We start from the raw sequence: 26,714 nt of genomic DNA, 5'->3' as shown, positions 1-26,714 counted from the left end.
GAAGGCAGGAAAGATAGCAATTTTAAGGTACATTCTTGCTGGGTTCTAAGGTCACAAATGGACACATCTTTGTCTCTTTCATACAAATGTAAAAAAAGTTATACCCCACTCACATCCTGTGGGGGCTTTTAAGAATACAGGGGTTGAAAATGCAGAACATGTTGCACTGTCAGAAGGTCCCAGCATATGTATTATTTAGGAGTTTAAATGCAGGGAATAGTTACACTAAAACAACTTTGTTCAGTCGGTGTTTCATATTCACAGAGAGATAACAGACAGTTATTTTGCAAAGGTGGGGGCTGTCGGTTTGGGACTTCACTCTTTGCTCAGGGTCACAGACAGAGAAGGAAAGACAGGGGGGGCTGAAAGATACCCACGCATTCTAAAATATATCAGCATTTAATATAGCATATAATAGCTTCAGTAAATAAGAAAGATAGAATGTCTCAGTCACTCAGCAAACGTTTTCACACAAATTGTCAAAAATAGTGCTCATTCACAATCTCATCTCAATAGAATCATGTACTTTATAACATTATAGCACTCACCTCAATGTTTTTCAACTGATGTTTGTTAGTTACATTTTTTTTCTGTCCATCTGTATGTACTGGTACACCTTCAAATGAGGGGGGTGACGGGGAAGACTTGAGCGCATGGATGGATGAGAGTTGGTGACCCGTGTTCAGACTGTGATGAATGTAAAATGTGTGATGCAGATATTGACTGGGGATAAAAGTGTTCCTCCCCCCCTCTGCATAAGACTTTACTTGTTTGTGATGTGGATGGGCAGACTGTAAAGTTTAAATTAAAGTATGAAAAGTATGAAAAGTGCCTTATATAATGGAAGGATAATGTTTTCGTCCTTCGCCCCTATACCTCTTTTAATGCATACCAAAACTTTATTTGCCTTTGCAGCAGCTGACTGGCATTGGTTGCTCCAGTTTAGTCTACAATCCACTAGTACCCCCAGGTCTTTTTCCATTTCACTTTTCCCTAGCGATACCCCATTAAGTGAATATTGGTAACATCCATTCTTGCTGCCCATGTGCATAACCTTACATTTATCAACATTGAACTTCATTCATAGAATTAAATAATCAAGTTGGGACCTATTAACTTTTCCTATTTATGACATATTCAATGCGCGTGCCAAATTTTAAGTTTCTATGACATTGGGAAGTGAGAGATTTAGATTATGTACGTAAAATTTCGACGCCAATTCTTTTGTGCTAAAATTGAATAATTACTTTTCCTATTTTGGAGATAATCTATGCTTCTGCCAAAATTCATGTTTCTACGACTTTGGGAAGTTGGAGAACTTTTGTCGAGTCAGTTAGTCAATCAGTGAGTGAGTCAGTGAGGGCTTTCGTGTTTATATATATAGATATAGTGCTGAAACCCCTTCTGCCATGTATTGCCACACACATGCGCAATGCACACAGCAAGTAAGAGTAAAATATAAGAGCAAATGGTGGTAGAAAATGAAATGTGACCAGCAGTCACCACCAAAATCCTATTAAAAACTTATCCACGGCTATAGATTAGATTTTAATAAGATCTTGGTGGTGCTGACTTATTATTTTCACATAGGCTTTTGAAAATTGGCCATCCAGGTATATGTTTTAAGCTTTATTCACGCAAGCATTTAATCGCAGCAATTTTGCATTCCAATGCATTTGTTCAGATGGGCAATTTTCTGGTTTGTAAAATCATCTGGCTAGAAAACATAGCGTACACGGTGCGCATTCCAGCTGGCTGCTTTTACGCTGACTGGAATAGATTGGTCTGGTCCTGTTTGCCAGAATATGCCAGCCAGTCCCATAGATGCCTATGGGAGTCTATTAGAGCTGCCAGAAAAGGGAGGTGGGAGCGAGTTTAGCAGTGGCTCTGCTAAAATCTATCTCCCACTCCCCCTTTTCGCCCCTTGCCGAATGCCAGCAAAAAGAGGTGGTGAGATGAGGCTGGAGATTGGTAGACTAGCTTTGTTAAGCTCCCGTCCCATCTCACCCCCTTCCTTTGCTGGTAGCCAGCAAGGGGTGGAGAGGAGGAGGGAGTTTGCAGTCATAACTTGGTCGTGGCTGCCTTTCGTTCATGTGATTTTCGACCGCAATGCTGGGGGCCGTAAATCGCAACGCCTGTGTGAAGGAACCCTCAATGTGTATATGCACAATTACACACATGATACTAATTGATGACTGCTGGTGACATTTCATTGCTATGACCATTTCCCCTTTATTTTAAATATTATTTAATGTTGTCGTTGTCTTTTTTGAATAATAAAGTATTTAGATGATATTTTAGGGGATACTACCTAAGGGTATTTTTTGCCTTTGGCAATTCGAATAGTAAGAAGAAGGTGTCGCCTCTTTGACTTGAGATGCTGTATTTGCATAATCACTGCACAACCTTAAGGCCTCATGTCCACGGGGAAAATCAGGCCCGCTACTGATTCTACATGGAGAATCTGCAGCGGGTCCCTCCTGCCCCGCGGACATGAGCGCTGAAAATAGGAATTTAAAAGAATTTACCCATCCATAGCGGGCAGGGAAAGTCTTCTCTTCCTCACGGCCGGATCTTCTTTTTCGGCCGGCGGATGAACTCGTCACGCAGGCGGCACGTCGCTGGCACGTCGCCGACGTGCCGCGCGCATGCGCCGGGCACATCCGCCAAGCCGAAGCAAGAAAGATCCGGCCGTGAGGAAGAGAAGACCTTCCCCGCCCGCTCCGGATGAGTAAATTCTTTTAAATTCCTATTTTAGGTCTCCCGCGGATCCGGACGGCTTCCATAGGCTTCAATAGAAGCCCGCGGGAGCCGTCCCCGCGGGAGACCCGCACGAAAATGGAGCATGGTCCGGATTTTTTCATGCTCTATTTTTTTTAAATCACTTTTATTGACCATCCGCGGGTATTTATCTACCCTGCGGGTGGTCAATGCATCCCTATGGGGTGCGGATCCGCGGGCAGGAGAAGAGTTAAAATCCGCTGCGGATTTTAATTCTTATTTTGCCCGTGGACATGAGCCCTTAAAGTAAGATTTCCTGCAAATACAAAAATGCTTTGTTGTATACAATCATGTCTACCTTGTTTGTGTTATACTACTTAACACTATGGCAACTACCGTAATTGAAAATTAATTTACCTGGAGTGTTAGCTACTCTTATGTGCAGTTTAACATGGCATACATTAATACCGGCTTATCCTCTCCCTCCTTTCAACAGGTATGTGTTTCTTTCTGCAACAAAAGTGCCACCACACAGTACTCCTTCACCTCTGCTTAATCTGCACCATTGCTACATTCTTGCATATTTCCACTGTTATGTCTATGGTAAGTGTCTCTTGCCTAAATTGAATTCTGCTCATATTTTGTGCATCTTTGGTGCACCCTCCCCCATATAGTATCAACCCCCCACTTTTATATCCAGTTTAAGTGTGGAGGTGTTGTTTATGTAAGCGAGCCATACAACCCCTGGGTAGGACACTGGCCTATTGCTTAATAAATCTAATTAAACTCCTCTCAGCTGTTGGCTGTTGCTTGGTTTTAATGGAAGTATCCATTCACTGACAGGCATGTGGCAGTGTATGCATGTGTTTCCTGGATGAAGTGTGACCGTAATCAAGTGTAACTTTTATGCAGTTTAACATGGCACTTCAAGAGGGCAAGGGACAGGTATGCCGCATAAATTGTCCTAAAACCCCGCACTCCCTGACCATCACTCCTACTGTATCTCTATTCTTAACTTTACTGTTTGCTTTCAAACCTATGTCCTACGCCTACCTCCAGTGCTTTCTATTCATATCATCCCCTCTCTCCTTCCTTCACCCATGCATAGTTCACATGCATGCTTCACTTTCCTAAAATGTCTCGATGCCCTTGAAGCCACATAACTATCACCTTCATAAATACCCTACCGACCTGCTCACCCTCACCATCCTGCTGTTACTAGCAACAGGGGAAATTTTCCCCAATCCTGGCCAACCCTTCAGTGCCCCTAACTTACTCCCCTGCTGCCCCACTGAGACACCCTTCTAGCCCAACCACTAGTCCATGCATATCCTCCCCAGTTTCCTTTCAATGTGCGTTCTGAAATTGCCAGTCGGCATGCAACAAACTCTGCACCATCCATGACTTTTTTTACTGCTAATTCCCTAAACCTGCTAGCTCTCCCAGAAACGTGGATGCAGCAGCCTGACATGGCCTTCCCTGCTGCATTGTCTTACAATGGCCTGTAATTCTCCCATACCCCAAGACCAGAAGACAGGCAAGGAGGAGGAGTAGGTGCTCTTCTCTCACTGCAATGCACCATCCAGGTCATCCCCCTCCCTGTACCCTCACTTACTTTCCCATCCATCCGCTGTCCATGTGAGTAGCAGTTATCTACTGCCCCCCAGGTGCTTCTCACTTGTTCCTGGACCACTTTGCCTCCTGGCTCCCCCACTTCCTCTCCTATGAAATTCCAACCCTCATCTTAGGTGATTTTAACATCCCCACTAATGATCCCAACTCCCCATCTGCCTCTCAGCTTCTTTCACTCACCTCCTCCCTTGGTCTCTCACAACTCACAGCCTCTCCGACTTACAGGGATGGCAATACTCTTGATCTGGTCTTCCTACGTCTCTGCTCTGCTTCCAACTTCACTAACTCCCCTCTCCCGCTATCGGACCATAACCTCCTCTCAAGCTGGCTAGTGTCACGTCCAACCGGACGTGCAATATCCAAAACAAACGAAAAGGCACAGCCGTGCAACAAAAATACTAAACTACAGGAAGACCTCTCCCAACAGACCCCTAACCCGGGGAGGGGCCCTGCCTACTCGGTGGGCCGATCACTCAGATAGGTGCGGACCCGCACGCGTGCCTCGGCCACTGACGATTCCCTATCAGGAAGCCCTAATACAAAAGATAGGAACAGAAAACCAAACAAATGCAGGAACAAAGAACTTAGCTTATACAAGCAGGAGCTTCAACCAGGAGGTGTTCCACAGTAGCTGCCCAGCGGCAATTGAAGCATTGACCAGCAACCGGGGTCAATACTAGCACTGCTTAAATAGGAACAGAGCTACTCCACACCAGGGGATGACTGACATCACTCTTGCAGTCACCACACCCCTCAGCTCTGGGAGAGGTAAGGACACTGGTAAACCCTGGTCTGGCCCTCAAGCAAGGCGAAAGCCTCAGAACGGCTGCAACAGTACCTCCCCTTCTAGAAGGGGCCCCAGGACCCTTAGGACCAGGACGACCAGGGTTAGATCTGTGAAAATTTTTTACCAGACGATCCGCATGAACATCCGCTGCAGGAACCCATGACCTCTCTTCTGGGCCATAACCGCGCCAATATACAAGGTACTGCAAGGAATTTATGACTCGACGGGAGTCCAAAATGCGACTTATTACAAAGTGCTCCTCCCCATCCATTAGCACAGGAGTCGGGGGTGGTGAGTCATTCCCAGAATCGATGAATCTTTTGAGCAGAGATTTGTGGAACACATTGTTAATCTTCATCGCACTGGGAATTTCCAACCGGAAAGCAACCGCGTTAATCGTCTCAACTATTTTAAACGGGCCGATAAATCGTGGGCCCAGTTTAGCGGACGGTTGTTTGAGTTTTATATTTCTGGTAGACAACCAAACTAAGTCTCCAACACAGAATCCCGCCCCCTCAGAGCGGTGACTGTCTGCAACTTGCTTGCTCCCCCAAACTGATCACTGTAAATTTTTCTGGACCTCCACCCACCCAGCCTCAATATCAGAACAAAACTCATTTGCTCCTGGTACCTCCGAAACCCTCTTGGAAAGGGGGCCAAAACATGGGTGAAAACCGTAGTTACAAAAGAACGGTGATGTCCCCGTAGCCTCCAGTGGTCTATTGTTTAGAGCAAACTCGGCTAGTGGTTAGAACTGCGGCCAGTCCTCCTGGTTTTCTGAGACATAACGTAAATATTGTTCCAGGTTATGATTACACCTCTTAGTTTGCCCATTGGTCTCAGGATGGTATGCCGAGGAAAACAAAAGCTGGACACCCAAACGAGAGCAGACTATTCGCCAAAAGCTGGAAACAAATTGTACGCCACGATCGGAGACTACATTTTCTGGCAAACCATGTAGTCTAACGATGTGGCAAATGAACAAACTGGCCAACGTCTTCGCATTAGGTAAACCGAGGAGTGCCACAAAATGGCACATTTTACTAAACCGCTCCACTACCACCCACACCATAGTGTTGCCATCGGAAGGTGGTAAATCCGTAATGAAGTCCATGGACAAGTGAGTCCATGGTCTCATAGGAATAGGCAGCGGCAATAACATACCGGCTGGCCGACTGCGGGATGACTTGGTTCTGGCACACACCTCACATGATGAAACCAAACTGAACGTATCCCGTCGTAATGACGGCCACCAAAACATTCTAGAGAGTAGCCTGCGGGTATTATTAATTCCCGGATGCCCGGCCAACACCGAACTGTGAATCTCGGCCAGCACCTGTAACCTTAGATGAACTGGAACAAAAAGCTTCCCAGCCGAAAGCTTTGACGGGGCCAAATTTTGTGCTCTACGGACTTGCTCCTCTAACTCTAATGACACCGCCAACACCACCACCCCTTCAGGCAGGATCGGGGCGGGGGGTTCCTCAGAAACTACTGGAAGAAAACTTCTTGAAAGAGCATCGGCCTTCACATTCTTCCAGCCTGGACGATATGTAACCAAAAAATTGAAACGGGAAAAGAAAAGCGACCAGCGTGCCTGTCTGGAATTAAGTCTCTTGGCAGATTCCAGATATATAAAGTTTTTGTGATCCATGAAAACCGTTACTTTGTGTCGCGCCCCCTCTAGAAAATGACGCCACTCCTCGAATGCCCATTTAATCGCCAGCAATTCCCTGTACCCAATATCATAATTTCGTTCCGAAGACGAAAATTTACGAGAGAAGAATGCACACGGGCGGAGATCTTGCAGTGTCTCCGTTCCCTGAGATAGAACTGCTCCAACCCCCACCTCTGAAGCGTCGACCTCAACATTAAAAGGCCTAGAAGAATCTGGCTGTGCCATAACCCGGAGCAGTAGCAAAGCACTTCCTCAGTCTCAGAAATGACTGCATTGCTTCCGCCGACCATTTAGTGGGAAAGCACCCCTTCTTAGTCATATCCGTGAGAGGTTTAACAATCACCGAAAAATTCTTGATGAATCTACGGTAATAGTTGGCGAATCCCAAGAACCTTTGTAAAGCTTTCAAATTCTCTGGTAGGACCCAATCCTGTACTGCTCGAACCTTCTCAGGATCCATCTTGAAACCTTCTGGGGTAATTATATGCCCCAAAAATGTGATCTCTTGTACAGCAAACACACACTTTACTCTTTTGGCGAACAAAGAATTCTTGCGCAAAACTTGAAGGACCTGGCGAACATGGGAAACATGAGAACTTCATTGACCAAGGACTAAAATACTGCAGGAGCATTAGTGAGACCAAAAGGCAAAACTAGACTCTCATAATGCCCCTCTGGGGTATTAAACGCAGTCTTCCACTCGTCCCCCTCCATAATCCGGATTAAATTATATGCCCCGCGCAAGTCTAGTTTGGAGAACCAGTTGGAGCCATTCAACTGCGAAAACAGATACGGGATAAGGGGGAGAGGGTATGGATTGCGTTTCGTGATTTTGTTCAATTCCCCAAAGTCAACACAGGGACGTAACCTGCCATCTTTTTTCTTTACAAAGAAGGAACCAGCTGCTAGTGGGGAATTAGATGTCCGTATATGATTCCTTCTCAAACTGTCCTGGATATAATCTTTGAGCGCCAATCTCTCAGGGGATATGTTGTACATGTGACTCTTGGGGAACGTGCAGTCAGGGAGAAGTTCAATAGCACAATCCCCCTTTCTGTGTGGTGGTAATTTGTCTGCCCCCTCCTGGGAAAACACATCAGAGAAGTCAGCGATAAATTCAGGCAACTCCTCTACCTGAATAAAAGCTATATCAACCGAAATACAACCGGACAGACAAACAGGGCTCCATTTCGCAATGTCCCCCTTTTCCCAGTCCACTACTGGGTTGTGTAAGCGTAGCCAAGGCAACCCCAAGACTACTTGCGTAGGGAGGGATTCCATGACATATAGTGTTATGATCTCCGTGTGGAACAGCCCAATCCTTAAATGGACATTAGGCACACAAAAATTCAAACTTTTCTGAGATAGTGGAGCAGCATCAATGACGGACACTGGGATGGGAAAATCCAAGGCATTCATCTCTAAGCTTAAACGTTTGACCGTCTCCTAATGTATTAAATTAATACTAGCTCCACAATCCAGAAAGACTCGTATGGGACTGTCAACACTGCCACAACGAATTTCGGCGGGAAGTACCAGCCTGGAAGAGGATACCAAGCAATCTGATGGCCTAGAGGAACCTTCCCTCTAACCTGCAGGCCTTCCAGTTTTTTCGACTGAACCTTATGATGTGGGCAAAACTGAGCCATATGACCTGTACAATTACAGACAAAGCATCGGCCTTTAAACTGTACCGTCCATCTCCTCCTAACCCTGCCAGCTACCTGCAGGTATGGAAGAGCCCTAGCTGCATTGGCTCTTCCATACCTGCAGGTAGGAGGCCGGGATCCATAGACAGCTCCTGATGCCTCTCCCTGATCCGTCTCCCAACTTTAATAGCCAGAGACATGGCCTCATCTAGACTGCGGGGTACTGGATATCCTACCAGTACGTCCTTGATCTCATTGGACAGGCCATAATGGAACTGGCTCTTTAAAGCATGGTCATTCCACTGAGTTTCTGCTGCCCAACATCGAAACTTAGTACAATAATCTTCAACAGTGGAGTTTCTCTGTCATAAACATCTTATATTTCCCTCAGCCACCGATATCTTATCGGGGTCATCGTAGATAAGACCCAATGCAGCAAAAACGTGATCCACTGACGTCGGGGGCAATGAAAAAGCCCATGCCTGTGACGCCCCCTGCAGTCAGGACATTACAATGCCCACCCTCCGGGCATCGTCCCCCGAAGAGCTAGGACGCAGTCTAAAATAGAGTTTACGGGCATCCCTAAAGGATCCGAATTTCTGCCTATCACCAAAAAAACGGTCAGGAAGCTCAATTTTTGGGTCCTTGCTGGGAACCTGCAGCACAAGTTGTCGCTGTTTTATCTCAGCGACCTCAGCAGCCAGTGTGCACAGCAGGTGCGACAACACCTCAAGGGGATTCATAATAACCACACAGAATCTCCCTGAGTAGGTAAGGGCTGGTCAATCTGTCACGTCCAACCGGACGTGCAATATCCAAAACAAATGAAAAGGCACAGCCGTGCAACAAAAATACTAAACTACGGGAAGACCTCTCCCTACAGACCCTTAACCTGGGGAGGGGCCCTGCCTACTCGGCGGGCCGATCGCTCCGATAGGTGCGGACCCGCACGCGTGCCTGGGCCACTGACAATTCCCTTTTAGGGAACCCTAATACAAAAGATAGGAACAGAAAACCAAACAAATGCAGAAACAAAGAACTTAGCTTATACAAGCAGGAGCTTCAACCAGGAGGTGTTCCACAGTAGCTGTCCAGCGGCAACTGAAGCATTGACCAGCAACTGGGGTCAATACTAACACTGCTTAAATAGGAACAGAGCTACTCCACACCAGGTGATGACTGACATCACTCTTGCAGTCACCACACCCCTCAGCTCTGGGAGAGGTAAGGACACTGGTAAACCCTGGTCTGGCCCTCAAGCAAGGCGAAAGCCTAAGAACGGCTGCAACAGCTAGTATCTTCCCAGCCCCTCCAAACTACCGTACCTACAGGAACTTTCAGGCCATTCACACCCAAAACTTTGCTTAGTCCCTACTGTCTTCTCTATCCCCTATCTCTCTTCTCTCCTGCCCCAACCTGGCTGCCACACACTAAAACACCACTCTCAAACATGCCCTGGATGAAGCAGCACCCACCGTGACCCAAGCCATCCGATGCAGACCGTGGCAACGGTGGCTCACGACTCAAACGCACTTCATCCGGCGGTGCTCTAGGTGTGCTGAACGGCTGTAGAGACAGTCTTAAGTCTGCAGACTTTCACCACTTTCAATTCATGCTCAGAACCTACAACCTCGCCGTTCACCATGCCAAGCAAGTCTACTTCACCTCTCGTCTCCTAATTATCTAACAACCCTAAATGGCTTTTTGACACTTTCGAGTTCCTTCTCAGACCAAAATTGCAGCCCCCAGTGACGGATCTCATTGCTGAAGACTTGACTTACTCAAACCAAAGACAGATGAAGAAGTCTCCAGATTGCTTTCCTTTGCTTGCCCCACCACCTGCACTAGCGACCCTCTTCCCTCACACCTCCTCCTGTCCCTCTCACCGGTGGTCATCTCCCACCTCACCACTATATTCAATCTTTCTCGGACCTCTGACATCTTCAACTCCTCATTCAAACATGTTATCATATTTCCACTGCTAAAGAAATCGACTCTTGACTTGACTAATGCTGCCAACTATCAACCCATCTCCAACCTCCCCTTCATCTCCAAACTACTAGAATGCCTGGTTTACTCCCGCCTTAAAAGCCATCTCTCAGAAAACTCTCTTCTTGACCCCCTACAGCCCAGCCTCCGCTCCTTACACCTGACTGAAACCACCCTGACTAAAGTGTTAAACGATCTGATGGCCAAATCGAGGGGCGACTACTCCCTGCTCATCCTCCTCGCTCTCTCTGCAGTATTTGACACTGTTGACCACAAACTCCTCCTCAGTATGCTTCACTCCATTGGACTAAAGGACACTGCCCTCTCCTGGTTCTCCTCCTACCTGTTGCAGCCGTGCTAAGGCTTGCACCTTGCCCCCAGGCCAGACCAGGTTTTGGTGTGCCTTTGCTTCCTGGAGCTGAGGGGTGTGGTAGCCACTGGAGGAAGGTCAGTCAGCACCTGGGGCATGAGTGGCCTGGCTTCTATTTAAACTGGGCCAGCACTTTCTCCTGTGCTGGTCAATCACTTCAGTTGCATGTTGGACAGTGACGGAGCAACACAGCATGGTGGAAGCTCTTCATTATAAGCTAAGTTCTTTGCTGTTTGGTTTTGTTTTGATTCTCCTTTGTTTTGTGCTAGGGCTCCCCGATAGGGACTGGTCAGTGGCCCAGGCACGAGTGCAGGCTCGCACTTTTTAGCGCGGTCGGTCTGCCAAGCAGGCAGGGACCCCTCCCGGGCTAGGGGAGTATAGGGAGAGAATTCCCCCATTTATTTTGTGCTTTCTTTGCACAGTTGTGCCTTTGATTTATGTTATTGAGGTTGCACATTCATAGGACGCAACAGATTGACCAGCCCTTACCTACTCAGGGAGATTCTGTGCTGTTACTATGAATCCCCTTGAGGTTTTGTCGCACCAGCTTGGCACGCTGGCTGCTGAGCTCGCTGAGATAAAACAGCGACAAACTGTGCTGCAGGTTCCCAGCAAGGAACCAAAAATTGAGCTACCTGACCGTTTTTCTGGTGATAGGCAGAAATTCGGATCCTTCCGGGATGCCTGTAAGCTCTATTTTAGACTGCGTCCTGTGTCTTCAGGGGACAACGCCCAGAAGGTTGGCATTGTCATGTCCAGACTGCAGGGGGCGCCACAGGCATGGGCTTTTTCATTACCCCCAACGTCTGAGGTCTTGGACTCGGTGGATGACTTTTTTGCTGCATTGGGTCTTATCTATGACGACCCAGACAAGATATCGGTGGCTGAAGGGAATATCAGACGTTTACGACAGGGAGACTCCTCTGTCGAAGATTATTGTGCTGGGTTTCGACGTTGGGCAGCAGAAACCCAGTGGAATGACCCTGCTTTAAAGAGCCAGTTCCATTGGGGTCTATCCAATAAAATCAAGAATGTACTGGTAGGTTATCCAGTACCCCGCAATCTTGATGAGGCCATGTCTCTGGCTATCAAAGCTGGGAGACGGATCAGGGAGAGACATCAGGAACTCTCCATAGATTCTCGGAGAAAGCGAGTTGCAGACAGTCATTGCTCACAGGGGGCGGGATTTGATGTTGGAGACTTGGTTTGGTTGTCTACCAGAGTGATAAAACCCAAACAATCGTCCGCGAAACTTGGCTCGCGATTTATGGGTCCATTTAAAATAATTGAGAAGTGTAACGCGGTTTCTTTTTGGTTAAAGATTCCCAGTGCGATGACGAAAAATAATGTTTTCCACCATTCTCGGCTCAAAAGGTTCATCGATTCTGGGGATGACCCACCACCCCCGACTCCGGTGCTAGTGGTTGGGAAGGAGCTGTTCGTAATAAGTCGCATTTTGGACTCCCGTCGAGTCAGGAATCCCCTGCAGTACCTGGTGCACTGGCGAGGTTATGGCCCAGAAGAGAGGTCATGGGTTCCTGCAACAGATGTTCATGCAGATCGTCTGGTAAAAAATTCAGTCAGTGGCCCAGGCACGAGTGCAGGCTCGCACTTTTCAGCGCGGTCGGTCTGCCAAGCAGGCAGGGCCCCCTCCCGGGCTAGGGGAGTATAGGGAGAGAATTCCCCCATTTATTTTGTGTTTTCTTTGCACAGTTGTGCCTTTGAGTTATGTTATTGAGGTTGCATGTTCATAGGACGCAACACTACCTATCTGATTGCTCCTTCTGTGTCTGCTTTGCTGGCTCCACCTTCCCTCCTCTTTCCCTTGCTGTTGGGGTCCCCCAGGGCTCTGTCCTCAGTCCCCTCATCTTCTCTGTCTACACAGCCCCTATTGGACAGACCATCAGGAGATTTGGCTTTCAGTACCATCTCTATGATGATGACACCCAGTTATACACCTCTTCCCGTGACATCACAGCAACATTCCTCCAGAACACCACCGACTGTCTGTCTGCAGTCTCTAACACTATGTCCTCTCTCAACGTAAAACTGAACCTCTCAAAAACTGACCTACTGGTGTTTCCGCCCTCTACAAACTGACCTCATCCTGACATCTCGATCTCAGTATGTGACACCACCATAACTCCCAGACAGAATGCCCGCTGCCTTGGGGGTCATATTCGACTCTGATCTCTCCTTTACCCCCACATTCAATCTGTGGGCCAAACATGTTAGCTGCACCTCAAGAACATCGCAAGAATCTGCCCTTTTCTCACCATGGACACGCTAAAAATGCTTTTATCCTCATTCACTCTCGGCTCAATTATTAGAGCTTGCTGCTGATCGGCCTCCTCCACACCAGACTCTCCCCTCTCCAATCCATCCTGAATGCGACAGCCAGGCTCATCTTTCTATCCAGCCACTACTCTGATGCCTCTGCCCTGTGCTAATCACTGCACTGGCTGTCTGTCAAATACAGAATACAATTTAAACTCACTACCTTAATCCACAAAGCCTTCCACAGCACTGAGCCACCATACATTGCTTCCCTCATCTCAATCCACCACCCAGCCTGTGCGCTCTGCTAACGAAATCAGATTAAGTGCCCCTTTGATTCGAACCTCTCATTCCCGCCTCCAAGACTTCTCCAGAGCAGCAACAGTCCTCTGGAATGCGCTACCAAAAGCTTTCGGGCAATCACTAAACTTCAGGTGTGCTCTAAAAACACACCTCTTCAGGGAGTCATAACGTATCCCCTAAGCCAAACCTCTGTAGTCTACCTGATAACATGCCCCCTGTCCTACTGACTGCAGTTCCTGCTAGTCGTAATCAACCGCATCTGCCGTCATACGGATTCAGCGATTATACGACCTGAGCACTATCTGTGTGCATAGCATCCCTCACTGTCCACCTCGCCATACCGTGCACATCTCCAGGCCCTTTACCCTCTGTATCACCTGATTATCTGTAATATGTAAGCTCATTGGAGCAGGACCCTCACCCCTACTGTTTCCATCAATTAATTACTTCATGTAACTGTGGACTTGTTTCTATTTTCCTTGTCTTGTAAGTGCTGTGGAATATGTTGGCACTATATAATAAATATTATTATTATTATTATTATATAGAGATGATGACTTTGCAGAGAGATGTTTTGATAAAGTAACCCCATTAAAGATGTCAATATATGTCCCAAAAGGGCATATACACAAGTGTTCAAGTTCTGAGACAATCCCTTTAAATAGCAGTGAATACTAAGTTACCTGAGCATACTACACCGGCATCCTCCTTATGACCACAGTCATGGTCACCAAATTGCTTTGCTTGACAGTCCAAGATGTGTGCTTCATTTCCTCTACATCGTACATCATCCAGCCAGATGTCTCCAGTTCCTCTCCCATAATAGGCTTCAGTTGTGGCTCTGACACCGTAACCACAGCCCAACTGTTTACAGACCACATCTGCATCTGCTTCATCCCAGGAGTCATCGCAGATCGTCCCCCATCTTCCATCATGATAAATCTCCACTCTGCCCGCACATCGGCCAGGACCATCTACCAGTCTCAGATGATTACTTTCTGTATTAGAAGACGCTCACAAATAAAATACAGCATATGCTTAATATTAAATTATCAATATATGTACCTATACTACATGTAAGATACAATACCTGAGCAGATGATTTCTATCTCCTTTTCCTGCCCCGTCCATGTCTTTCTATCAGATGATCCAGTAACAGAACAATCTATCAGTTGGGTCTCATTTCCTTGACAATTACCACTGAGATAAACATGACCACTGACTGTTGTTGGGGCGGTAATTGTAAATGACCCAACTGCATGACCACAATGTAATTCTTCGCAAACAACTTGGGTCTCATTAATGCCCCATTGGCCACTGACAGCTCTGCTCCATGTATTATGTGTGAGAATCTCCAGTCTTCCTGCACAGTGATCTTCTCTATCCATCAGCTTCACCGTCTCGTTTTTCCCTGCAGATATATATTTATTTACCATTATTCATTCTGAAAGCTTCATACTATACATTCAGTCCCAGAGAGATATGTAACTAGACTGGCAATCACTCCATATTATTCATTATTACTAGATTATAAGCTATCTCTCAGAAAACTCTCTTCTTGACCCCTTACAGTCCGGCTTCTGCCCGTTACACTTCACTGAAACCGCCCTGACTAAAGTGTCAAAGATCTGATAGCCAAATCGATGGGCGACTACTCCCTGCTGATCCTCCTCAATCTCTCTGCAGTATTTGACACTGTTGACCACCTTCTCAGTATGCTGCGCTCCATTTAGGCTGGGTTCACACGGGGCGGATTTTCGTCGGAAATCTCGCGGTTTGGCCGCAGCAAAAACCGCGAGATTTCCGCCGGGAGAACCGCCGTGGTTTAAGCCGCAGCGGCTTTGAAGCGGCCCGGCCGCGCTGTGGCCGGCGCTCCCATAGAGGAGAGCGCGGCCGCAGCGAAGAATGGACATGCTGCTTCTTTGGAAACCGCGGCTGCGGCCGCCGCAGCCGCGGTTTCAACCGGATTTACCGCAGCGGATTAGCCGTCCCGTGTGGACGAGATTTCTGAGAAATCTCATCCACATGGCTGGCTAATCCCGGGATTAGCGGCCGCGGGTGGTTTTGCCGCAGGCGGATCTGCTGCGGCAAAACCGCGGCAAATCCGCCCTGTGTGACCCTAGCCTTAATGTTTGCTACGCGAACAATAAATGTTTGGTAAAATGGCTGTTGTGAACTTCTAAATCTGCTTGGTTAGGTGATTATTCAAAGTGTCACTTTATATTTGGAGCTGATATATAATATAAAAAATCCTACAGATGTCTCTCTGCTTGTCTGTCTGACTGTCAGTCTCTCTGTCAGTCTGAGCAATGCTTCACTCAGAGTCTCTCTCTCTTTTATTGTAATATATATATATATATATATATATATATATATATATATATATATATATATATATATAATATCTCTCATAGCTCACTCTCTCTCTATCTAATATATCTCTCTAGCTCATATCTATGTAGCGGTCACAATAGGAGGCCAGTATGTGCTGGCAGTACAATATATACAGACCCGTCCGCTCCCGTCTGTGCTCCAGCCCAGAGGTTAGACAGGGGCTTCCTGGGCACCCCATACACTGACAGTGAGGAAGAAAGATGCTGTGAGACTATGAACATTGGTTAACAATGCTTATACAGCCCTGTCTGCTCCTGACTGCGCTCTGGCCCAGAGGTTAAGGCCTATATACATTGGACGAGTGTCAGGCAAACTATGCCAGACACTCGTCCCTGTATCCCCGCGCTCCTGTGCTGCTGTGCGGGAGCTAGCACAGCTGGCTCACACATGGAGCGGCCAGCAGGGGGGCGGGGCAGTGCAGGAAATTTCTCTCCTCTTGCTCCCCCACCCCTTTCCATTCAGATAACACAGGCGCCGTTCGCTATGGAACGGTGGTTGTTTAAACTGCACGATGAGCGATGAGCGATGAGCTCATCTTTTAGCAGCCCAAAAGATGACCAATGATGATCATCGCTCAAATTTTGGGATTTTACGGCAGTAGTCAGCATCTAAGGAATCGAACAACACCAAAGTCATTGTCCTAAGGTGAAGCAAACTGGTCACAGCATGGTGCAAAAAAAAAAGCATGTAGGCTTTTTTTTTTTTTTATTAGATTTTTTATTAGATTAGAAATGAATAGTGATGAGCGAGCGCACTCGTCCGAGCTTGATGCTCGTTCGAGTATTAGTGTGTTCGAGATGCTCGTTACTCGAGACGAGCACCACGCGGCACTCGACTCCATTACATTTCCTTCCCTGAGAAATTTGCGCCCTTTTCTGGCCAATAGAAACACAGGGAAGGCATTACAACTTCCTCCTGTGACGTTCCAGCCCTATCCCACCCCCTGCAGTGAGTGGCTGACGAGATCAAGTGACCCCCAAGTATTTAAATCTGCCCCGCCCGCGGCTCGCCACAGACACACACTAAGAGAGATCAGGGAAAGGGCTGCTGATGCTTCTGCTGCTATAGGGACAGTGTTAGCGTCTTCAAGAACCACAACGGCCCTTCTTAGGGCCACAGCTCACCTAATGCATTACTGTTGTGGCTGCTGTGAGCAGTTTTGCACTTTTTTTTTTTTTTTTATGTATATCGGGCGTGCAGGCTGTAGCGTTCTCAGGCAGCAGTCTGTACTTGAGTATAGGGGCAGTATTGGTCAGGCAGGGACAGTGGTAGTGTAGAATCCTGTCTACAAGTACCCCAATGGTTCTTCTTAGAGCAACCTGCGACCGTGTGCATTTAACTCCGTGGTTGCTGGGAGTTGTAGTACCTCTGCATTGCACAGCCTAGCCTGCGTGCAGCCTTCATTTAAACATTTTTCTGTCCGCACTTTGCGTCGCCTCAGTTCACTCTGCCTCTAAGTGTACGCCAAAAAAACACACATTTTCTACAACGCTCTGTTATACGTGTGCTGTCTCAGAAGTTCACGGTCTGCCCGACGCCCATAGATTGGAAGTGCAATACACACTGCCTAGCCTCAGCCTGCATTGCAGAGTAAAATAAGGAGATTTAAAAAAAAGATTCCTTTTTACGGCTAACGCTTACCCAGTGCATTTGCCTGCGTGGCCTGTGGGACTTCACGCCCATCCAAACTGCATAGTTCACAGCCTAGCCTGCGTGCAGCCTTCCTTATGATTTATCTCTGGCTTCATTTAGCGTTATATTACCGCTGGCAGCCACCAACTGCGCGGCAATAATTCACAAACACTTTTACACCACTCTGTCTCTGTCCCAAGTGAGGGTGTGGGCATAGGACGAGTTCCTGGTCCAGGTGAATCACAGCCGGCTGCTGCGGGAGTAGGAGAGAGGACAGTTTCTGGGGTCCCCAGCTTCATATCGCAATTTTTAGGTCCACGTCATAGACCTTTATTAAAAAATGAGCAGTGTGAGCAGGTCCTGTCGTGGATGGCAGAAAGTGCATCCAGCAATCTATCGACCACCCAGTATTCTACGCCATCCACTGCTGCAACTCTGAATCCTCTGGCTGCTGCTCCTCCTTCCTCCCAGCCTCCTCACTCCATGAAAATGACACATTCTGAGGAGCACGCAGACTCCCAGGAACTGTTCTCGGGCCCCTGCCCAGATTGGGCAGCAATGGTTCCTCTCCCACCGGAAGAGTTTGTCGTGACCGATGCCCAACCTTTGGAAAGTTCCCGGGGTCCAGGGGATGAGGCTGGGGACTTCTGGCAACTGTCTCAAGAGCTTTCAGTGGGTGAGGAGGACGATGACGATGAGACACAGTTGTCTATCAGTGAGGTAGTAGTGAGGGCAGTAAGTCCGAGGGAGGAGCGCACAGAGGATTTGGAGGAACGGCCGGTGGACGATGAGGTGACTGACCCCACCTGGTGTGATAAGCCAACTGAGGACAGGTCTTCAGAGGGGGAGGCAATTGCAGCCGCAGGACAGGTTGGAAGAGGCAGTGGGGTGGCCAGGAGTAGAGGCAGGGCAAGAGCGAATAATCTACCAGCTGTTTCCCAAAGCACCCCCTCGCGCCAAGCAACCATGCAGAGGCCAAGGTGCTCTAAGGTGTGGCAGTTTTTCACTGAGACAGCGGACGACCGACGAACAGTGGTGTGCAACCTTTGTCACGCCAAGATCAGCCGGGGAGCCACCACCACCAGCCTCACCACCACCAGCATGCGCAGGCATATGATGGCCAAGCACTCCACAAGGTGGGACGAAGGCCGTTCACCGCCTCCAGCTTGCGCCACTGCCTCTCCCCCTGGGCTCCAACCTGCCACTGAGATCCAACCCCCCTCTCAGGACACAGGCACGACCGTCTCCTGGCCTGGACCCACACCCTCACCTCCGCTGTCCTCGGCCCCATCCAGCAATGTCTCTCAACGCAGCGTCCAGTTGTCGCTAAGAGAATAATTTGAGCGAAAGCGCAAATACGCCGCCGCGTACCCGCACGCTCAAGCTTTAAATGTCCACATAGCCAAATTGATCAGCCTGGAGATGCTCCCCTACAGGCTGGTGGAAACTGAGGCATTCAAAAACATGATGGCGGCAGCAGCCCTGCGCTACTCTGTCCCAGTCGCCACTATTTTTCACGGTGTGCCGTCCCAGCCCGGCACGACCACGTCTCACGCAACATCGTATGCGCCCTCACCAACTCGGTTACTGCCAAGGTCCACTTAACAACGGACACGTGGACAAGCACAGGCGGGCAGGGCCACTATATCTCCCTGACGGCACATGGGGTGAATTTAGTGGAGGCTGGGACCGAGTCAGAGCCTGGGACCGCTCATGTACTACCCACCCCCAGAATTGCGGGCCCCAGATCAGTGCTGGTTTCTGTGGCGGTGTATGCCACCTCCACTAAACCTTCCTCCTCCTCCTCCTCCTCTTCCAACGCAACCTCTACCTCGCAATCTAGACTTGTCACCAGCAGTCGGTGTCGCGCGGTGCGGCAGCACAGCGGTGGGCAAGCGTCAGCAGGCAGTGCTGAAACTACTCAGCTTAGGAGAGAAGAGGCACACGGCCCACAAACTGTTGCACGGTCTGACAAAGCAGACCGACCGCTGGCTTGCGCCACTGAGCCTCCAACCGGGCATGGTCGTGTGTGACAACGTAACCTGGTGGGAGCTCGGCAGCCTCACGCACGTGCCATGCCTGGCCCACGTCTTTAATTTGGTGGTTCAACGGTTTCTGAAAGGCTACCCACACTTGTCAGACCTCCTCGGCAAGGTGCGCCGGGTCAGCGCACATTTCCACAAGTCCAACACGGACACTGCCACCCTGTGCACCCTGCAACATCGGTTTAATCTGCTAGTGCACTGACTGCTTTGCGACGTGCCCACACTTTGAAAATCTACGCTTCAAATATTGTCCCGGCTATATGAGCAGCGTAGAGCTATAGTGAAATACCAACTCCAACATGGGCGGCGAAGTGGGAGTCAGCCTCCTCAATTCTCTACAGAGGAGTGGGCCTGGATGGCAGATATCTGCCAGGTCCTTGGAAACTTTGAGGAGTCCACCCTGATGGTGAGCGGCGATGCTGCAATCATTAGCGTCACTATTCCCCTGCTATGCCTCTTGAGAAGTTCCCTGCAAAGCATAAAGCCTGATGCTTTGTGGGCGGAAACGGAGGCGGGGGAAGACAGTATGTCGCTGGATAGTCAGAGCACCCTCCTGTCTATATCTCAGCGCGTGAAGGAGGAGGAGGAGGGGGAGGAGCCTGAGGAGGAAGAGACAGCTGGGCCCACTGCAGAGGGTGCCCATGCAGCTTGCCTCTCATCCATTCAGCGTGTATGGCCTGAGGAGGAGGAGGACACTCAAAGTGATCTTCCTAGTGAGGACAGCCATATGTTGCATACAGGTACCCTGGCACACATGGCTGACTTTGTGTTAGCATGCCTTTCTCATGATCCTCGTGTTAGACGCATTCTGGCCACTACGGATTACTGGGTGTACACACTGCTTGACCCACGGTATAAGGAGAACCTTTCCACTCTCATTCCCAAAGAGGAAAGGGGTTTGAGAGTGATGCAATACCACAGGGCCCTGGTGGACAAACTGATGGTAAACTTCCCATTTGACAGCGCTAGTGGCAGAAGGCGCAGTTCCGAGGGCCACGTAGAAGGGGAGGCGCGGAGACCAGGCAGCATGTTCAGCGCAGGCAGGGGAACACTCTCTAAGGCCTTTGCTAGCTTTATGGCTCCCCAGCAAGACTGTCTCACACCTCCCCAGTCCAGGCTGAGTCGGAGGGAGCACTGTAAGAGGATGGTGAGGGAGTACGCAGCCGATCGTACCACCGTCCTCCGTGACGCCTCTGCTCCGTACAACTACTGGGTGTCAAAGCTGGACACGTGGCCCGAACTCGCGCTGTATGCCCTGGAGGTGTTGGCGTGCCCTGCGGCTAGCGTCTTGTCAGAGAAGGTGTTTAGTGATGCTGGGGGAATTATCAAGGACAAGCGTACCCGCCTGTCAACTGACAGCGCCGACAGGCTTACACTCATCAAGATGAACAAAGCCTGGATTTCCCCAGACTTCTCTTCTCCACCAGCGGACAGCAGCGCTACCTAAAGAACTTTGTCAATCTGTGTATGATATTCATCCTCCTCCTCCGGCTCCTCCTCCTGAAACCTCTCGTAATCACCGCGAATGGGCAATTTTTCTGTAGGCCAAAAGGCTCATACAACTTTTCTAAATAATATTTATCTGTTTCAATTCTCATTAAAGCATTGAAACTTCCACCTGAACCAATTGTTATTTTGACTGGGCTGCCTCCAGGCCTAGTTAAAAATTAAGCCACAGTACGCTAAGCGATTAATGGGTTGGGTTTCACCTGCCCTCTGGGTTGGGCATGGGCAATTTTTCTGGGGTACATTTGTACTGTCGGTACACCAATTTTTCGGGCCCTCGCCTACAATGTAATCCAAGTAATTTTTATGGGCTTCGCCTGCACTAATGGTACACCACTGTGTCTGGGGTTGGCCTACACTTGTGCTACAGAAATGTAACTGGCGCCTTGTCTACCTATACTTCTGCAACAGAAATATTACTTCGGTCTGCCGATACTTCTGCTCCTGAAATTTTACCTTGGTTGGTGTATACTGTTACTACTGTAATTTTACTAATACTGGGCTCTGCCCATAATGCTTCAACGGAAATGTTACTGGGGCATGTTTATACTGCTATAACAGAAATGTAACAAATAGTGGGCTCTGCCCATACTGCTTCTACGTAAAGGTTACTGGGGCCTGTCTATACTGCTACTACTGAAATGTTACAAATGCTGTGCTCTCCCTACACTGCTGCCAGGCAAATGTGAATCTGCTGCTTTGCCCATACTGCTTCTACGTTAATGTTACTGGGGTCTGTCTGCACTGCTGCCAATGAAATGTTACTGGGGTCTGTCTGCACTGCTGCCAATGAAATGTCACTGGGGTCTGTCTGCACTTCTGGAACTGAAATGTTACAGGGGTCTGTCTATACTGTTGCTTCTGAAATGTTACTGGGGTCTGTCTTCACTGCTGCCAATGAAATGTTACTGGGGTCTGTCTGCACTGCTGGTACTGAAATGTTACAGGGGTCTGTCTATACTGTTGCTACTAAAATATTACTGGGGCCTGTCCCTAATGCTGCCAATGAAATGTTACTGGGGTCTGTCTGCACTACTGCCAATGAAATGTGACTGGGGTCTGTCTGCACTTCTGGAACTGAAATGTCACTGGGGTCTGTCTGCACTGCTGCCAATGAAATGTCACTGGGGTCTGTCTGCACTGCTGCCAATGAAATGTCACTGGGGTCTGTCTGCACTGCTGCCAATGAAATGTCACTGGGGTCTGTCTGCACTGCTGCCAATGAAATGTCACTGGGGTCTGTCTGCACCTTTGGAACTGAAATGTTACTGGGGTCTGACTATACTGTTGCTACTGAAATGTTACTGGGGCCTGTCCCTAATGCTACCGCTGAAATGTTACTAATTCTGGGCTCTGCCAATACCGCTGCTAATGCTATGTCACTGGGGTGTGGAAACGGAGGCTTCCCAAAGACATGATGGCAGCAAGGCCATTTCCCACCAAAGCGGTTACTGTTAAGGTGAATATAACCATGGACACATGGAGAGGACACGTACTGCCTCAAAAACATCCCCCTCCTCCTCCTCCAACAATGAAAACATTCTTGGCAAATGCCTTTGCATTGGTCCGTCTGGTGGCAGTCCAAGAATTTCACCTTTAACGACACAATAAGAGAGCCCCCCTACCATCCCCCCGCCATGGCCCACTTAATCCTGGCCACATTCTGAAAACCAACTAAATAAAACCGCGCTACTAGGTCCGCAGTCGCGACCACTTTCCCACCAACGCGGTTACTGTTAAGGTACATATTACCAGTCTGACTGGGGCATGCAGTGTGGGCTGAAGCCCACCTGTATTGTATCTGACGTTAGCTCTGCTGAGCAGGGCACTGCAATGGGATTTGTTTATGTACCGCCAGTGGGTTCCAGGGAGCCACCCATGCTGTGGGTCCACACAGACTTCACATTGGTCTATGTATTAAAAACCCCGGTCTGACTGGGGCATGCAGTATGGGCCGAAGCCCACCTGCATTTAATCTGACGTTACCTCAGCTGTGCTGGGCAATGCAATGGGATTTATTTATGTAACGCCAGTGGCTTCCTGGGACCCACCCATGCTGTCGCTCCACACGGAGTTGTACCTGCCTGTGTATACTTATAAAGAACCTCAGTCTGACTGGGGCATGCAGTGTGGGCCGAAGCCCACCTATATTTAATCTGACGTTAGCTCTACTATCCGGGGCACTGCATTGGGACAAACTACAGGAGCAATACAGCGCTAATGAGACGTGCACAGCTACGCTAGCATTGGAGTTCGCTGTAGGCACGCGATTGCTGAGGGTTTGTGCAGAGGCCTATGTTCTGGGTGCAGTGAATGTCCACTTCCTGCCTAGGATTGCAAAAGCTGTGGGCCGAGGCCTATGCCATGTGCGCGGTGCAAGTCTGCCATGTTTGGCCGCTCAGATCAATTTTTGTTCATGTCTTGGGTTTCCTAGGACCCACCTATGCTGTTGGTGCAAACTTAGTTCTCATTGCGGTGTTTGACCTGTCTGGCACAAAGGTACTGACTGACTTGCATATGGGGGCAGAGCGCAGATGGCTTTCCCCTTGCAGTGTGGATTGAGCTATGCGACACCTTGACAGAATGAATACTGTGTGGCACATGGATTCCCCATTGCTATGCCCACGTTTGCAGCTATTGACGGAGGTAGCACAGGATTGGATTTCTCATTGCTTCTGTACAGCATTGTGGGCTATCGCCCCGCCCCTTTTAAAGAGGGTCGCTGCCTGGCCCTGCCAACCCTCTGCAGTGTGTGCCTCCGGTTCCTCCTCATGGCAGACGCACTTATAGACAAGAGGGTGCTATGGCTATGAAATGAGAGTGTAGCATGAGGGCAGCTGAAGGCTGCGCAGGGACACTTTGGTGTGCGCTGTGGACACTGGGTCGTGCGGGGGGGGGGGGGGGGTTGGGCAGCATGTAACCCACGAGAAGAGGCAGGGGTGTGTCCCGCAGGCAGTGCTTGTGCTTAGTTGGAGGTAGTGTGGTGCTTAGCTAAGGTGTGGCTTACTAATGAGGGTTTGTCCAAAGTAAAAATTGTTAGGGGGGGGGGGCACTCTTGCCGCTATTGTGGCTTAATAGTGGGACCTGCGAACCTGAAATGCAGCCCAGCATGTTGCCCCTCACCTGCCCTATCCGTTTCTGTGTCGTTTCCATCACTTTCTTGGGTTTTGCATATTTTCACCAATGAAAACCTTAGAGAGCATCGGCGATATACAAAAATGCTCGAGTCGCCCATTGACTTCAATGGGGTTCGTTACTTGAAACGAACCCTCGAGCATCGCGGAAAGTTCGACTAGAGCAACGAGCACCCGAGCATTTTGGTGCTCGCTCATCTCTAGAAATGAATAAGCCAAAATGTATTATACAGTTTTCACCAGTGCCACTGAAATGTCACAAGAGAAGACATGCAACATTTTTTGCAACCCAAGTTTTCATAATCTAAAATTACAAACATTTTTTGTTAAAATGGTTGCCTTGGAGCAAATAATTATTGTAACTCTAAGATAACTATTATATTTATGGTCATTCATGTTATAGATGTTATGGTCCAGGACACCCCATATCAGGTAGCCTTGTATAATAGAGCCCACATTTTTTAAACAATGCTGGATAAGTCTTACCTGTACATATAACGCCAACAGTATCCCAGGAAGGACATTTACTGTTTCCAAGTGCAGTTATATTGCAGTCCCCCAGGTGGTATTCTGTACCTGTGCAATGGAATCTGTATGCGGTGGTAACAGAATATTTCCCAAAGTGGCTTCCACCTTGAACGGACACAGCAACTCCACATTTCATTTGCCTACAGAGCACATTAGCCTCTTGTAGACTCCAATGAGAACTGCACGCCGCCATCCATTGTCCTTCATACGATACCTCTACTCTCCCAGAGCAGCTATCATTACCGTTCACGAGTCTGTAGCTGTTAAATAAGCCTAAAAACCATCAAAAGAATGACAACATGATGTGAAAAATACATAATCATCCGTCAAATCAATTGTTACAGTATGGTAATTGTTTGTTCCATATTCATGAAAACGACAGTGTTCTACAGTCTGTATCAGTAAGGTATAATAAGCATATAATAAGTGTTTTAAACAGGATGTGAGTGGAAAACAATTCTCTATGGGATATATATAAAAAAAATCGTCTCCCACCCCCTGAAGACAGTGTTGTCTTCGTGAAAACATAAGAGCTGTAGCTCTGCATTTGCATATTGTATTGACATATTTTTAATTTGGGGGAAAAGGGGTGGGGGTGGGGGGGGAGAGAGGAGGAGAATAAAACATGGTGTAAGCTGGAGGAGAGCAGCAGTATCACCACCACTACAACCAGTAGAAATAGCACCTTGAGGGCACGGTGTGCTCTTTGAAATAAATTTATGCTCAGTCATATGTGATTAAAAATTGCCAGCACTCTAACTAATCATTGGAATCTGTCATGGAGGTTCACAAGTCAGGTGAAATCCACACTTGGTTTATTTCAATAAATGTTAAGTGATCCACATAGTCTGTGGAGCGGTGGATGCATCTTTCAGTTATCACAACCCAGCTGTACGGCACCCCCTTTCTGATAGTATAATGACAGCGGAGCAGGCAATCACCTCTAAAGCATGATGTGCAAGCAGTGATCAGTCATCCAGCTTAGACATCTAGAAGTCAAAGGGGCCAACGCCATGTCGGAGGTCTGAGTGCATCCACGTGGGGGTTGACACACTCTCAGACCATCATAAATAAATGCTGCAGTGATTGAAAGTCCATATGTGTGTGAGTTTTCAAAGGCAAAGAGCTGACAGCAGGTTGGCCCCATTGTCACACTTGACCTTGCCTGGCTTCAGATTGCGCAGGTTCAGCCATGTGTCAGCCTGGGCCTGCACAGCTGACAACAGCTCTACTGCCATGTGGCTGCACTCCCCTAGACATAAGTTTTAAGACAACATGTTGGCCTTTTTTCTCCCACCTACAGCACTTTATGGAGACTGGGTTTTGTCACATACAGGTATCAATGCTGATGTGCAAGGTGTTAAATGGTGGTACAAAGAATTGAAGGGATAAAAGGAGAGGAGGAGCAGGGGACCCACACATGAGTGTCCGGCATGTCCTGCGGGTGCCATGAGTCGTGGACTACCATTTTTGGCTTCATGCTTGACATGCAGAACATTGACCCGCTGTGCTACTAAGGATACATAACACACCTGGCCACTCTTGCTGGTCCACATTTTCATGGTCAGGTGCACCTTGCCACTGACAATGTTCTGTCACACCAGGGACTCTATCACTCACATGCTGGTGCAGAGCAGGGATGGCTTTTTGGGCAAAGAAATGGCAGCTGGGCATTTGGTGCTGTAGGTTAGTATGGGGCATCCCTTTGCGGAAGGCGTCCATGTCCACAAGCCTGAAGGGCAACATTTCAATTGCAGGAAGCTGTACAATACTTGCATTCAGCCTCTGTGCTCGTTGATGCTTGGGGTGGTATTTTTTATGTTCCCATGGCTTCTGACCTTATTCAGGCTGGAATATAGGGGTAATGTCAATGTTGGTGAAGGTGGTGGTAACAGTGGTGGCTCAACTTCTGTTATAATTCTCAATCCTCGCTAAAGCCTGCAGCCCAGTTATCAATTGCAATAAAGAGGGCTGAAGTAGGTGTGCTACAAACCCTACACAAAATTGCCTCTATACTCATAGGCTCCTGCATGAGCAGGGAGGGAGAACGAGCAAGACTCACTCTTTGC

General features: G+C 48.4%; 1 protein-coding gene across 1 annotated transcript in view; it reads right to left on the bottom strand.

Annotated features, from left to right (window-relative positions):
• Window positions 1-26,367, bottom strand: part of LOC136633513 (scavenger receptor cysteine-rich type 1 protein M130-like) — a 54,664-nt gene extending 28,297 nt beyond the window's left edge. Inside the window, exons 1-4 of the mRNA XM_066609273.1 lie at window positions 26,178-26,367; window positions 24,604-24,918; window positions 14,497-14,817; window positions 14,090-14,404 (exon numbers count right to left, since the gene is read on the bottom strand). Coding sequence (XP_066465370.1) covers window positions 14,090-14,404; window positions 14,497-14,817; window positions 24,604-24,918; window positions 26,178-26,367 — 1,141 coding nt within the window. The remainder of the gene's footprint in view (window positions 1-14,089; window positions 14,405-14,496; window positions 14,818-24,603; window positions 24,919-26,177) is intronic.
• Window positions 26,368-26,714: the final 347 nt, after the last annotated feature.

This window comes from Eleutherodactylus coqui, chromosome 6 (assembly GCF_035609145.1).
Source record: "Eleutherodactylus coqui strain aEleCoq1 chromosome 6, aEleCoq1.hap1, whole genome shotgun sequence".
In the NCBI taxonomy this organism is placed as follows: Eukaryota; Metazoa; Chordata; class Amphibia; order Anura; family Eleutherodactylidae; genus Eleutherodactylus; species Eleutherodactylus coqui.
The sequence above is the reverse complement of the archived record's forward strand: the minus strand, read 5'-3'. Positions and strand labels throughout refer to the sequence as shown.